At 36.3% G+C, this 15,492-nt stretch overlaps 1 protein-coding gene across 1 annotated transcript in view; it reads left to right on the forward strand.

Moving 5' to 3' along the window:
• Window positions 1–15,492, forward strand: part of CCDC171 (coiled-coil domain containing 171) — a gene marked incomplete at its 3' end in the record, with an annotated part of 67,710 nt that overhangs the window by 47,305 nt on the left and 4,913 nt on the right. The window contains exons 13-17 of the mRNA XM_026052743.1: window positions 1,130–1,330; window positions 3,223–3,390; window positions 5,320–5,508; window positions 11,277–11,781; window positions 12,517–12,633. Coding sequence (XP_025908528.1) covers window positions 1,130–1,330; window positions 3,223–3,390; window positions 5,320–5,508; window positions 11,277–11,781; window positions 12,517–12,633 — 1,180 coding nt within the window. The remainder of the gene's footprint in view (window positions 1–1,129; window positions 1,331–3,222; window positions 3,391–5,319; window positions 5,509–11,276; window positions 11,782–12,516; window positions 12,634–15,492) is intronic.

Raw genomic sequence — 15,492 nt, forward strand, 5'->3', positions numbered from 1 at the left:
CAAAGTGGCAGTCTGTTTTATTAATGCAAAAAAAAAGCTGATTGCTTCCAACATTGTTCAGAAACTTTTGCTGGAGATGTGCTACGCTTTTGCAACATTCATTGAATTTTAATGTTATTTTATACATGTACATGATCTCTTGTCATCTGATCTGAACTTTCTGTACTAACTAATTTATGTTCAGAACACTTAAGACTTCAGCTTCTGCTGTAAAACCTTTGTAAAGCACCTGAGAATTTTGCAGCCGATATGTGCACTCTTCATGCAAAAGCTGTTTGCTGCACATAGGATGTGCTGCTTGTCATGCAGTACACTTGTTTCTGATTTCTTTAAATCTTCAGCAATAAATTAAATATGAATAAAAACTTGATCCAATCTAAAATATTCCCCTCCCCCCCMAAAAGTGTTAATCTAATGTTTTAATCAAAATTAAAGCATGCTTCCTAGATAGACTTCCTATATAAGTAGTTGTGATAAAGCTGCAACACTGGAAATGGAAGTTTAGTGCTTTTAGGGAAGGTATCTACATATCCAACTCAGCCAACTTTTGACTTGAAAGGGTGATACGTTAAATTCTTTATTTCTCATGTGAGATTGTTATTGGCAAGGCTATTGTGGTAATTCTGACCATTTCTGATTGTTAGTTTCTTCCCACAGTCAAATTCTGAAAGGAGTCCTTTTGTTTTTTGCTTTACTTTTTTTTCCCCGTGCAAAAAGTTTGGAGGGTAGCAGTTCTTCTTTACAAAAGTTGACCCCAGTGCTCTTGTCACCTGTCTGTGTGGATAAATGATTTATTTATGAAAGCAATGCTTTCAATAGCTCTGAAAGCTCTCCATTTGGAGACTCCTGTACATTCATTTTGCATTCTCAGTTAAGGAACATGAACCCAATTCTGAATTCCGAGGGGAAGGTCTTCGTATTGTGGGTTGTTTGACTTTAGAGATGGGTTTCATAGGCTCACTATTTAAAGGCAGTGGTGAAGAAACACTGTTGGATTTGAAAATCTGTCACTGGCAACAAGTTCTGAGCCCATGTGTCAGTACGGGTGGTTTCTTCCTCAAATCGTGGGTTAACRTTTTACAGAGTAAAATTTTTACCAGCCTTCCTGTCCTATTTCTCTGTTGTACAGGATGCTCAGGATAACCTGGCTGATGCCAATAAAGAGTTAAATCATCTGCACACTAAGTGTGTAGACAGAGATACTTTAATAGGCACTTTAAAAATGGAGCTACAGAAGGTACTGCAATGCTGGGAGAAAGAGAAAGTACGTGCCACAGAATCTGAAAATGAAATCCAGAAGCTTACCAGGGCTTACCAGAAGGATATGGAGGTATTACCAGAGACAAGATGACTGACAAAAAGAGTCTTTATTTAATCTTAGCTTTATACATTTACATACATCAGATGGTTACTTTTAGTCTTAGTAGATTTATCCCCAAAATATGATTTTAAGATATGTATTTTGAAAAATGTGTTTAGTATCTACAAAATCTCAGTGTGTATTGTTTCACATTCTGTCTGAACTATAGCTTAACCTTTCCAGTCTTTCAGTYTTTTTCTTTTTAAATTGAGTAATTTAAACAAATGTGCCTGAAGAACATTTTTTTCAGYTTGAAAGCACAAATGTTTGCTGTTTAAGTGAAACATAAAATAGTATAATCACCACATATTTTTAATTTCTGATTCAGATGAGAAGTGTTAGTCCAACAAATAYGGAATTGAGATAGTTTTACCTGCCACAAAATCTATAAATTATTGTTCATGATTTGTTATTTGAGGGATAAGTGATTTATGTATGATAATAGTGTTGTATGTGAGAATTGCTTTACTAGGTTTAACTTTAGAACTGTTCTTTCCTTATCTTTGTTTACTGATMTTAATGATACAGCTTACTCTCTTATTTATAGCTTGCTTTTCCTCTCAGTAAAGCAGTTCAACACCTAGCTCTATCAGTGGAGTTCTTTATCAGAGTTGTCCTGCATCTTGACCTCATTACTTGCACAGATTTGAACATGGATGCCAACTGAGTAAAAAGGAAATATTCTTTCCACCTCCCTTGTAGTCTGGTATTTAAATAGTGTCCACATGAAGCAGCTGGAACTGTTATTCACATCAGATAATGATTAAAGTGAAGGAAACTTGAAGCCTGACTGTATTGTAAAGTCAGCATGTCTACAGTATTGTGGTTGCATTCAACATGTGCAAATTGATTTTGGGCCTTGAGATCTCTTTTTTTTCTTCACACCAAATGGATAATGATCATCCTTGGTTTATCACAGTAAAAATGTCACGCTGGTGCCACACTGGATTTTATCTGGGAATTAGAAAACTCATTAGAAACAAAGCTAAAAAAACCCAAGTACTTTATTGCTCAATGTAAAATGAAATAATTCTGGCCTACACAGTGCAGTTATGGCATAAGCACAGAACAGAAGGCTCTGAAAAAAACAGTTGTTCACCTATAATCATCCAGGTCTCCTGAAAAACAGTGAGACCTTTTCACTGACTTATTTGCCTTTGAATAAACATTGTTTCTTGTGGCTTCTGATGAGCAGCTTTGTATTGTCTTAAAGAGGCTGTGCATATACTAAAAGGATGAAGGGTGGGTTGCATCACATGTTGCAGTTATTGAAGATTATTTATAACATGCATCAGTTTATTATACTGCTGACAAATCAATATAAATGGATGGGACATGGCTTTTGGAACTTAAGTGAAAGAGCTGTAGACCTGTTTTGCCGAGTTGTTTGGTCATACATAGTAAGTGTATATAAAACATGGAAATAGAGCTTTCAAAGAACTTAAGGTGATATAAGGTTTTAGTCTGTTTCGTGTTGCCATATCAGCCCATTTTCAGTGTGCTGTGCAGAGATATTGGAAGGGGGTACAGTATGAATGAAGCTTAAAGTATTAACATGGTCAGTTAAATTACATCTATTAATAGCACTGAAAATTTTATTTCTGTCAAGTCATAGTTGTGAACACTGCAGGATTCGGCTGTCTGTATTTTTGTGCTATGCCTAATCAAATTTTGTTAAAACAGTGTCATTCATAGTTTTGATTACAGATAATAACTTTAAAAGGTTTGAATTTTCAGGTTTGAACTTTATATTTTTTTTTTTTAAGGTCTGTGCAGTTCACATTACCACATGTATGATATATCTSTTTGTATTCTAACATAGTTTATATACAACAGTTAATTTTTCTCTTTTTTTGTCTCAGGAGAAGCTAACCTTCCTTCATAACTTGTATCAGCATTTGGTAGCAGGCTGTGTGCTTATAAAACAACCAGAAGGCATCCTGGATAGATTCTCTTGGCCTGAGCTTTGTGCAGTCTTACAGGAGAATGTTGATGCCCTGATCTTAGACCTTAGCCGGGCTAATGAGAAGGTAAGTGTCCTTAGGCACCAGCTACCTCCATTAAATTCAGTGACATTTGTCCACATCACAGTATCATTAAAAGGGACTGACATTCATCTTATTTCAAAAAGAACTTGGACGTTAATAATTCAATACCATTAATTATGGCTTGTCTACAACTCAGTTTGATGCCATTGCTGTGGGCATGTAAATGTGACTGAAGTCTGTATGAAGTCTCTAAGCTCCATTTTCTGTGCGGGACATGCTAATACTACTAGCCAATATTAGCCATAGGGACCTAATTAAAAGAAAATAAATTAATCTTACTGATGAAGCAATTCAAAGAACTTAGTCATTTACACTAATAAAGCAACTCTTTATTTTAGCATAAAAGAGAAACAAAATGCGCTTACTCCAGGAACATCATCTTTAAAATGTATGCATAAATTTGAGGGATTCCATTTGGAAAAAAATGCTGTTGTGCTTTTTTCTTACATTATAATTTTTGGTTATAACATGTATATTCTTACATATATAAATACAATAGAAAATTTTTATTTTTAAAATGTTTTTCTGTAATTAATAAATATTTGTTCAAGGGAAAAATGTGCTTTCCTGAATCTGTTTAATGACAGTAAGCATAAATGTTCCTTTCTCTCYCTGCCCACAGGCTTGTATTTAATAATATATATTTTTAAGGGGCTTCTTTTTCAATACCTTAAGCGAGCTCTGCAGACTAACATATGCCACTTTTTAGGATTTCTGTTCATGTCCTGGTCTTATTGATCAGGTGACAGGTGTTGTTGTGGTCTGTGTGGAAGATCCCAGGTCTTGGCTGCACTGATGTTTTGTTCTTAACGGATGGGACCAGAAAACTGTTTCATGAGTTCCTCCTCTGCTCCAGTTATGATAGCTCTTTGGCTTGAGTACAGGCACAGGGTTGCTTACATTAAGTCATTTTGACTCTGTCCATCTTAGTACATATCCCAGCAATCAGTGGTGATAACTAAAGAGGCTTAATTTAAAATGAATTATGTAGAATGGTCTAGATACATTATTTCTGTTTGTCTGTGAGGTGATRCTGAAGGGCATGAATATTGTTGGCAATGATGGGATAGGGTTTTTTGTATGTCTCTTGAATTTTTTTATTTATTTTTTAATTTAGCATGGTTACTGAGCTCAGTCAGCTGGTCCGTAGAGCTCTTCCCTGTAGTTTGCAGGAGTAGCCCAGCTCTACAGAATTGGGGGCCAGTGTTCTTTCTCTACTGCAGTGCTCTCTGAGAACAATTTTTTCTTTTCTCATCAAGTTTTAGATGCTCATGTCGAAAGGAATATTCTTGACATTCCTACATACCAAAGTGAAAGTGTAGGTATTTGTGTTTGGAGGTTTTCCCTTGATTCTTTCCTAAATTTAATTTGAATGGTAGTTGCAATGTTAAATCATGTAGTGATTTAACATCGCTAAAATCATACCATTAAATAGGGAGCTAGTTGCAAGAAATGCCTTTTTTTTTTTTTTTTTTTTTTTTTTTTTTTTTTTTTTTTTTTTTTTTTTTTTGCTCAATAATTTATAGAATGTCTTGGCTTTCCAATAAGACATGATATAAAAATAAGGACTGATATTTCATTAGTTTAGCAGTGGAAGACTGACATCTGGAAATGAGTAAGGCAGGTGCCCAGTCCAAACAGAAAAGGCTGTAGTTCACCGTCAGGGAGCTATGTTGAAAATGTGAGAAACTCTTTACTCGAAAATAGTGTCTTGATGTTTTTCTTTTTTTTTTTGAGCAAAGTTCAAGGAAATAAGATATGAGAATTCTTTTTATTTACTTCTAGTAAGCATGTTTAAAAAAAGTTACAATTTAGATTTTATACTGAATGTGCATAAGCTGATATGTAAAATTCATGCCAAAAAAGCTTTTAAGGGAGGTAATTTTTTTAAAAAAATTATACCTACCACAGATATCCCATCTTGAGTATGTGTGTAAGAACAAGTCTGATACGATGAAGGAGCTTCAGCAGACCCAGGAAGATGCTTTTAACAAAATGGCTGAACAGATGAAAGTGCAGGAAGGCTGTTGGGAGAAGCAGAAGAAGGATCTGGAGCAGCAGTACTCTGGCCTCCTAGGGGAAGTGCATGCGAGGGCGCAGGTACGGGGCTTATACTGGAGCTGTGGAGTTCTGAATTGTTTTTCTATTGTAAATATTTAATGGATTATTTCCACAGTTTGAGTTCGTAACCAATTTAGATTTTCTTGAGAATTATACTAATTAGTATATCTTCAGGGTAAATAAACAGATAACTGCTAATATTAACCTCTCATTATAGAAAATGTATGACTGCTTGTTAAAACGTTTCAGAAATATGTTGTTTAATTTGGTTGTGAAATTGCTGATGACGTTTTTGTTTTGATGATGTTAAAGCTGTAAGATGAACATTATTTCATATATGAATTACATAGGGCAGCAGTTATTTTTTCAGTATTATGCTTTGCAACAAGTCTGCAGAATAAGAGTGTTTCAGATTCATTTGGCGATACATTTAGGTATAGACATTCTATCCTTGGGATGAATATAGGAATGATATAGATAGGGCAGCAAACAGCAGTTCTGAAGTGTGCAGCTATCATCACTTATTGCTAGAAAAGTTATTTGCTCTCAGTTTTATTCCTCTATCAGTCTACATCCAGTGTTCAGGGTCTTCGTAGCCACATCCTTGTAGATAGTTTGTGGTCAAATATGTTATGGAATACAGAAATTAAGCCATGCTTTGTTGTGAKTGCTGCGTGGAACTTCCTTCAGCAGAAGAATGGTGTGTTTATTTTTTGATTTACCTTCGGATACAGACCTATCAGTGGGATAAGTAGCATCCAGCCTAAGTTCCTGTAATATCCAGAAGCTTCATCTCTCATCTTCAACAAAAAGAATGATAAAATAATGACTCATTATTTTAATTTTTACAAATGAGATTTCCTTTTATTACAAAAGGCGGTGTGGCTGTACAGAGCCYGTCCCGAGCCGTGGGCCGCGGTGCCTGGAGCCGCGGGCCCCGTGCCTCGTGCAGGGCGTCTCTGGCGGCGCTCTGGCATCYGCCTGCCAGGAGGCGCCTGCCGGCCCTTCGAATGGGAAGCGCTTTCCTTGGAAAACATTTGGACCCAGTTTCTAACACRAGTTAATTGTTGCTGTGGAGCTCAAGCCGGTGTTTCAATCTGACAGCACCATGACTCCATGGATCCACATGATTCTGTGAAAATTTTGTCTCTTCTGTGTACCTGCTCATGTTCCCACTTCACTGCATTACTGTTTAATGTCAGTTTAGAGTGAAGACAGTCTAATTTGCTGTACTTTTCTGTCTTGTGACTGGCCTTGGGCCTGCTAATTCCAGATAAAGATTTTCCCTTCTTGGGGTCCATGAACTCCATGATGCCCGTTGTTGGGCCTGTCATTGTCCTGAGCATGTGCTTTTCATAAAAACTGTCTTTTATATATTTCTGTTTTTACCTGCTAGTCATACTGATCAGTATAACTGGAATATAATTTCCCCATATTTTGCATTCTGTCTGAGGCCTGCTGAGGATGGTGAGGGCTTCCTTTGGGATAACATCACATGTTGCAATATCTTATGCTTTGCTTCAGCTGTTCTCAGCTTTCCTCACTCTTTCACCCCTTTCTCAAGTTGTGAGTTGTTTTGTGTTAATGTCCTCAGTTTGGAAGAAGATAGAGTTTCCAGAATTTTGGAAAGTCCTTCATTAGGTCAAACTCAGGAGCATGTGTTGCCTATACAGTCAGCATGTGAGGTCATCTAAAGAAAACTGTGAAGTGTATATTGTTCTGTTTCCTAAAAGTCAAAGTGGTTGAACACCATATCTTACAATTAAGTCTTAGTAGTCAAGTCTTAATCCGTGCTTATTTGCCTCAGAGCGAGGGCAGGAAACGATGAGGCTGTGAGGTATTTACGTTCCAGGATATGCTGTGCAAATGTGGCTGGGCAGGAGGGGCTTGTGGAAAAATCACCACAGAAGTGGAAATGTGGCCATGTTTTTGAAAACACGTTAGAATATTTAGTAATCTTGGCTTTGGGAATAGATATAATATGATAAATGGYATTCATCTCTAGGTACACTTGAATTATTTTGGAAAAGTGCTGATCATAAAAAGAATGGATAGTTTTCATATAAAATTTGATAAGTGGGTCCAACTAACTTTCTGGCCACAACTCCTTTCCAGCCTGTGTGCCTGGGTTTCTTTCTTGTAAAAACCAAGGCACCACAGTCTAGTTCTTACCTTGATCATGTTAAGGCAGTAGATTGAAGACAAGCACAGGTTGCAGCTAGATCCAGAGCTGTGGATATTGCCACTTCAGCATGTTTATTCAGCACCGTAAGAAAATGTGGCAACTAACTGCCGTATTTCCATCCAAAGACCTGAATGCTCGTTTTCCATCCAAAGACCTGAATGCTTGTTACAAGCAGTTTAATGAATTACACTTTGTAAGGTGTAAGAGGGAAGTGAAGAGATTCTTGCTAGGTCTTGCATCAAGATGGCAATATGTTATGGTACGAAGCCTGCATCCCTTTGTTTGTGCTTCTGTCTTCAACCATTCTGCCATTCTTTCCTCTAGATGCTTTCTCATCAAAATTGCTGGATAAAGACTTTTTTGAATTATTGGTTAATGTGGAGAGATGCACTCAAGACTGAGTTCATACAAGTGTCTTAGATCTGTGTGGGTGAGCTGATGAAGTTAGAGGAGAGCTCGAACTGCACTGCAGTGAGTGATGTATCCTGGAGTCTCTCTCAGTTGTGGTGGAGAAAGAGGCCTTTTTGAAAATGGCCTTAGACTCCTGATTGAAATATGTCATGGCTATTTAGAAGTTTTAGTAATATTGACACCTGCAAGTGCCCCCAACCAATACTATTCAGGGTCTGTAGGTATTACCACTTCAAGCTGTTGCTCTTAGCCYGATGGATGATGTAATCAGAAAGTGGGTTCACTTTTTTTTTCCTGCAGGACAGAAATTCCCAAAGTGGCGTTCTTGCAGGTCAGCAATGAACAAGACTCGATAGATGCTGCTGTTCTGGTCCATGGTCCTTACACTGTCAACAGAGCTTAAAGCAAATATTCTTTCTCTTTACCCTTTGTGGGAGTGGAGTCCCCTTAATTTGGTGTCCATTTACAGTATTAGTGTTGCTCGTTCCTTAGCCTCATAAATTACTTATTCAAATTGTGTGCARTCTCACAGGAATTGTCCTCTGATTTTTAACTGTCAGATGTTTGATTGTTATATAGGCATTTATTAATATGTCACTCTTTTATTGTGTCACCCACCTAAAATAATAAGGCTTTTCTATTGATACTCAAAATGATGTTGTGAGGCAAATATTCTTTATGTACGAAAAATGCTAATTGCAACAGGAAAATAAAGGTTTGCTAAATAAGAAAGGGAAAAAATCCTCTAGAGAGACAAGACGTCTCATACTGCTTCTCATTTTCATTAAGAAGTTTTACTTTTAGAGTAAGACAGGTAAATCATCTAAAGGCTGTTGTATTTTGCAGTTGTCTSAAATCGGTGTTGTAGTATAAAGCAAAACAGCTGAAATACAAAAATGACTTTTTGAAGTCAAAATATCATTAAATTTCTAGTTTCCAGTTCTGTCTGTTTGCCAGTATAAGGGATAAGGGTCACGAGAAATAGGATCATTTCTGCCTCCTGAGGGTGAATCCCCTCTGGAGTACCTTTGGAGCCCAGCAAGCTCTGTAACTTGGTGAGGTTACRCTACACCAAAAGCTCAAGCTCAAACACCCAAAGAAGTCAGCCTACCAAACTACGAGGAAGAAAGTATGTTACTTTCAAGAATTGTGTTTGAAGCTTTGAAGGAGACATGGGAAACAATGTACAAGAGAAGGACAGTTATCAGTCGTTGGAAATGAGATTTTTTTTTTTAATTCATATAAGTGGAAGACTATGTAATTCTGCAGTAAGATTGTCTTAATCACTTTTTCATATTACAGTGTAACAGTAAGCTTTAAAATGTTATCTTTTTTGAAGAAGAGAATAAGCTTTAAACAGCCAGAGAAGTGGTACTATTGGTACTCAACAGTCCTATAGGGATCATACTTTAATTTTTTTTTGCCTAAACATTGGCCTTTAACAAGTGATGTCCAGAAGCCAGAAAATATTTTCTAAATTCAAGTTATCTTTTTAGTTCCTTCTAGCATTTTTTTCCTAAAAATCAGTGTAAATAATGTAGTAGGACCAAAAGTATTATACATGTTCATATTTAATTTTGAAGTAGGCAAGTGACATTCGAGGCCTGTAAATCACATTTTGAAATGAAAACTTTTAGATACTCATTCCATCTATATATAGCTGGAGATATTTGCATGTTAAAGCTTTGCAAATATTCAGGTTTTGTATATTCTGTTCTCTCATCATAAATATTGTGAAATCATCTGTAAAACTCATCTACTGATATATGTGATATATGTGTGTGTGTGTGTGTGTGTGTGTGTGTGTGAATGCATGTTTGTCATATAAAGGCAGGCTCACAAGTTTGTCATCTTCCGATTCAAATTCAAAATCTTTCAAAAAAAAAAGGACATTCTGAAACAGTGGCTGCTTGGGATCTTTTGTTTCCATTTCAGGGGTATTTGTAACTTGTGTATTTTTTTCCCTCTTTGTTGGGTGGAGGAGGAAGAACCTAAGTTATCCCCTTCTGCAGTTCTTTTGACAGTGGTTCTTGGCCCTGCAGAAAAGCAGATACACGTGTGCTGTTTTTCTTGTCCCCTGCCTAAAGAAGTAACTCCTGTTCCCTTCTTAACAAAACTGAGTAGGGCTCCAGGAGAGGGAACCAAAGGCTAAGGCAATCCTGTCTTTTTCTTCACCATACTTTTTCTTCGCCATACTGACTTTTCTACTCATATTTACCTAGTTATGTCAATAAAGTGTAAAAGGACCTTAAGCAATTAATTTGAGTATATGTGCTCTTTGAGAAAAGTCCCTACAAACCGTCCCTTACTTACAGCACTCGGCCCTTTTTAAATCTGCCCTTAAGTGTTTTTTCCAGTCACAGCAGGACTGTCAGGAAGCTGGTCTGGGTTCTCTGAGCATCCAGGCTAATGTAGATTCCAGGACAAGAACTGAGTATCATCAAATGGAACCAAGCTGTCTAATCTTAACTCTGGAAGTCCCTAGCTTTTTTAATGGCTTCGTTTGATAGTGTATTTTATTGTTTCAAATCTCCCCGTTTGTCTGCTTACGGCATATGGAGAAAAGTTCAGTAAGTTGAAAAATCTGTCATGGTGCAAGTAAAAATAAAACAAAATATGAGTACTACACTGTTCTCTAGAAAACACAATTCTGTATGAGACCTAATTAATCTGTGAATATATAAGTAGGGGGTTGATTACAAAGTAATTAAGAGATCACCTTTACTTCCCCTTTCCCAGCTGCTACCAATCTGTCTAGTTCTATCTTCCAGAGTATTCTTTACTTTTTTCCTCCTCCCTCTCTTAYACTAACTTTCCTCTCTCGTTTGTAGAGCAATGTTCTTCCGGAAAACGGAGAATATAATTGCTTATTGTTAAGCAGACTCATTCTAGTAGTGGCCTCCTATATTCTGTCCAGTGCTGGTGAATTAGCTTGAGAAACCTGGTATCTATTTGTAGTGGGCACAGGCTTTTCTCATGCCATTTTTGTCTGTTTTAATAATTGCTGACTGCAAGAGTGCTTTGGCAATCATGACTAGTTTTCTGTGGTGGTCCTTTCACTTCATTGTAAAACTCTGTGAAATGATTTTCACCTGGAAAAAAGAATGAATTTTCTGTTAGCTTTTATCATCTAAACGCAGTTGTGTTTGCTTTTTAAGTAATATAYTCTAGCCAGTATTTCTTCTGTTTGTTTGTTCCCCCCACCTTGCAGAAATATCAAGAAATAGCAGAGAAGAACAAGGAAAGATTTTCTGTCCTTGAAAAAAAACGGGARAAACTGGCCCTTGAAAATGTACATGTGAAAAATACGTTAACACAGATTCAGAAGGAGCATTCATCTCTCCTGGCAGCTTGTGCTCTGATGGCAGGTGCCCTCTATCCTCTCTATGGCCGAGCATGTGCTTTGTCCATGCAAAGAGACCTTCTTCAGGACCAGGTCAACGTCTATGAATTAGTCAGTCAGGAAATTAGGACTCTGGTACATGCTCTCTCTGATGTGGAGGAAAAGAAGCAAGATGAAGCCAAGATAAAGAGAAGAAAATTCAAAAGCCTGATACGTATATTCCGGAAAGGTGTTATTGCAGTTTTGGCAGCCAACAGACTGAAAGTCATAGGTCAGTCTTGCAGTGCTCTCTTCTCCTGGGTAGATGGCTTCAAAGAAGGCGTTGGAATCCTAGTTTGTGTAGGAGACTCCAAAGGCAAGCGAGATCTGTCAAGTAAGTTAATTGATTGTTTGATGAGTATTATGTCAGATTACACGGTTGGTCCATAATAAGAAATAATTATTATTAATAGAGAGTAAAGATGAATGTAGGTCTACTGAATGGAAACCTAACTGCCTAAATTATAATCAGAGATTATGTCAGAAACTCCCATGAAGTGAAATACTTTTCTTTGAGACCTAGCATACGCAAAGTTACACCTGTACTTGTGGGCTGTTTGATGTTCTGGGCTTCCACATTGCACAATGAGATGCTGCACAACTTCTCTGTTGTTCTTTTTATATAGAATAATACTTCATAATCTGACATCCAGTCTTCTTCTTGTTAACAAGAATTCTCTTTTCAATAAGCTCTTTTAATGTTTATTTCCTACTAAAAATGCAAAAAGTTACRTATTTATTCAGATAAAAACTAACATAGATTTTTTTTTCTTGCAAAATACGTGATCTTTCCTCTATTCCTATTACTGTAAAATGAGTCTGGCTCATGCTTCTGCCTAAAAAAAAATCAAATGTTAAAGAACTTTTTTTTTTCAAATTAGCAGATGTGTTTAGTTTTATGCTTTAATAGGTAAAGATGTCCAAGCATAGCAAATAGAGTCTAAATTATCCTGAAGAAAGAATAATTTAGAAGTTTATGTACATGATTTTGGTGAACTTCTGAAAGAGCTACTCATATGCTTTATCTGTATTACACAGTTTTATTGCTGTCTATGATTCTGTTTTACAGGAAATAAGAAGGAACAACTTCGCTGTGTTGAAGCCCTCAGCTGGTTTTCTAGTTCTGACCTTCTTGCTGCAATTATTGGTTCTGTGGCTGAATTACAGGATGTTGTTGGCAAAACAGGTAAATWAAAGAATTTAAATAAATTAAATTAAAGAATTTAAATAAAGAATGTCTTGTAGTAGACATAAAAAAATGAGTGTTAGTATGACTTCCTTTTTCCAGTTTTTATAGAAATCATTCTGTATCAAATTTTCAAAATTTTTTTTTAATATTTGCTTATATTACCTATGCTTAATGATTTCTGTACATACGGAAACATTATACTAAAAGATGCTTGTAGAGATTGTCTGGATGTCTTTGCTGTATGAAAGAAAAAATAGGTCTACACCTTGCTTATATATACTTCTCTATCCTGTTCTTCAGAGTGTCCAGTGAAGCAGCATTCACAAACTTTCTAGGTCTCTTGTTTAAAAAGCATTTAATGGAGTTCCAAACTAGCCTTTTGTGACAGAGAAACCTATGCTATTTTTCTGCTCGGTGTGTGTATTTCTTTATTGTGGCCCCAAAAATGGCCATATTCACCCTGAGACTTTATAGTGTCAATGTAAAAGAAATAACTTCCTACTGTGTTGTACATGGTATGATCTAGTTAATCCATGCKTAATTTGGGACTGTACACTGTTTTTCTGTCAGCTCTTAAGTGTTTCATATTCTGAAAACATGAAATTCTTAAGCTGCTTTGTATTCTTTCTCYGTGTGTTAATAATTTTGACTTTATCAGAGCTATCAATCCAGTCATGCAGCCAGGAACTTTTGTGAGAAGGCGTAGTGTCAGTCCTTTCTTTTTGTAGCTGAATTTAGGTGCATTCCAGTGGTGTTTAGCTGCTTTCAGACAATGTTCAATTCATGCTGGGGTTTCAGGTCACCTTGGAGTATCTGCAGGATCACAGTCCTGCAAAGGAGGTCTGGGCAGCTGACGTGTGCCCTGTTCTCCCKGGCCGCACTGGCTCACATGTGTTCGCTTTGGTTAAAGCATGTTAAGTCAGTAGGGGAAGAGAAATGAAKAGCAACTGTCTTGGAAGCAAGACTGTATCCACCAGGTCTTTGTCATTTGTTTGCAATGAGAGAATATCTGAGTCAGTGCAGATCACAGGTCTTTATTCAACAGTGCCTCTGTCACTAGTTTATTTCTATATGGACATCTTTTTTTTGTGAATGATGTAAAACCCCTTTTTTGTTTCACCATGGTTGTTTCTACTAATCAGATGAATGACTAATTATTTCTAGTACCACTTAATTGCTTGTTTCTGAAGGACTGTTGTGTGTGATAATACTTTTTCACTTGCTATTTCATTTTTATTTGCTATCTTGTTTTTYAGAGAGAAATAAAGACCTCTCAGCTAACACGTACTATAGCATTTCTTATCTTAAGTCTCTACTGTATTTTTAATTCTATTATCCCTAATTTTCTGGGTCTTTTTTCACATGGAAATTTTACTAGTCTATGGAAAATTTTCAAATTAGTCACTAGCACTGTCGTCTGTTCATTCTAGTGTAGTTAACAGAAAGATTTCATGTTTTTATAGTGAAGACTGATGCAGGATCCCACTTGATTTCTCTGCATTGCTATCATCTTAATTGTTCTTTATTTTCTATTATTTTCAGAATAAAAAATATTGAAAGAAAGGAAGCATGATTTATATGAGTAAAGGGAAATTATGGGACAGAGCTAAGATGATACRCACATCACCTGATAACACTGGGACTTGTGTATTTGCCCTGTGATGTTTTAAGGGAAGAGAGAAGAGATTTACATATTCCAGAGCACATTTTAAAAAAAACTGCTTTTGTGAATCTTATGATATTCATGATCATTTCCTTTTGCTCTGCTCAAAAGTAGTTTGGTTGGCATTCTGGCGTGGTATCCTAGAATAATCTCTTAGCTTCAGCTTGAATAGTTTTGTMAAGTGCGTTTTTTGGTAAGCTTAGTCTTTTATTCTTTTAACACAAGATGTATTGCAGTAACTCAGAGAAAATAAAAATTGAGTTTGTTTGACCACAGACGTCATCTTATTCTTTGGAGCTTAGCATGAACGTGTTAATCTTGTGTAATATACTGAGATAATTCTTGTTGCCTGTTCTATTTCCCCAAAACAAAGCAAAGTAGAATTCCTTCTTTATCTGTCACAGAAGTAAGATTTGTCACTTGTCATTGCCTTTTCCTTCATTCATTTAATGTAAAAATTAATTACTTGTTGCAATATGACTTGATTTGCCTAAGTAATTTCTAACATCATTTAATACTTTTGCTGTAATACCCTGGTTGTCAGCGGATACTTAAAATGCATATGCTTAAAGGATATATTCTCTTTTCTGTGCTTGTACTGTTCCTTGTTGAATTACGTTTTGTTCTCATTTCACCCTTCAAAGAAGTCATTGACTCCTATCAACAGATTTCTGTTTTACTCAAAACCATTATTCATTAACATTTAAAGACAGTGATTCTTAGCTTTTTTTCTTTCCTGTCCTGAGAAAGTTTCTTAAATTATGTGGAAATACAAAGATGCAACTAGACTGATGAACTGGAATCATGATTGTGAAGGGATATGGCACAGCACAATTCCCCAAACTGTTGTCTTTATTAAATTATTTTCATTACAGGTGAAGTGGGAGTTCTAAACATAGAGAAGGATCTGCCATGCTAGGTGCTGCATGCACACAAACAGAAAGGTGATTTTTTTTTGACAGACAGACTGTCTTATGTTTAATTACATGGCAGTGGGAGGAAGAATGAAGCTCATTGGCAGGCTCTTTGCTCTGATGTTTACCCAAAATCATAGCATAGTCTGAAGGTGGAATCCTTCATGAAAGACAGTGCAAATGTTCTAGTTTGAAATTTATGAAGTTAATTTAACATTAAATCTCATRTATCCACCATGATTGGAGAAAAGACATGGCCTTTGAAACAGAAAGATATGT

This window comes from Nothoprocta perdicaria, unplaced genomic scaffold, assembly GCF_003342845.1.
Source record: "Nothoprocta perdicaria isolate Ctin4 unplaced genomic scaffold, notPer1 scaffold_90, whole genome shotgun sequence".
Classification (NCBI taxonomy): domain Eukaryota; kingdom Metazoa; phylum Chordata; class Aves; order Tinamiformes; family Tinamidae; genus Nothoprocta; species Nothoprocta perdicaria.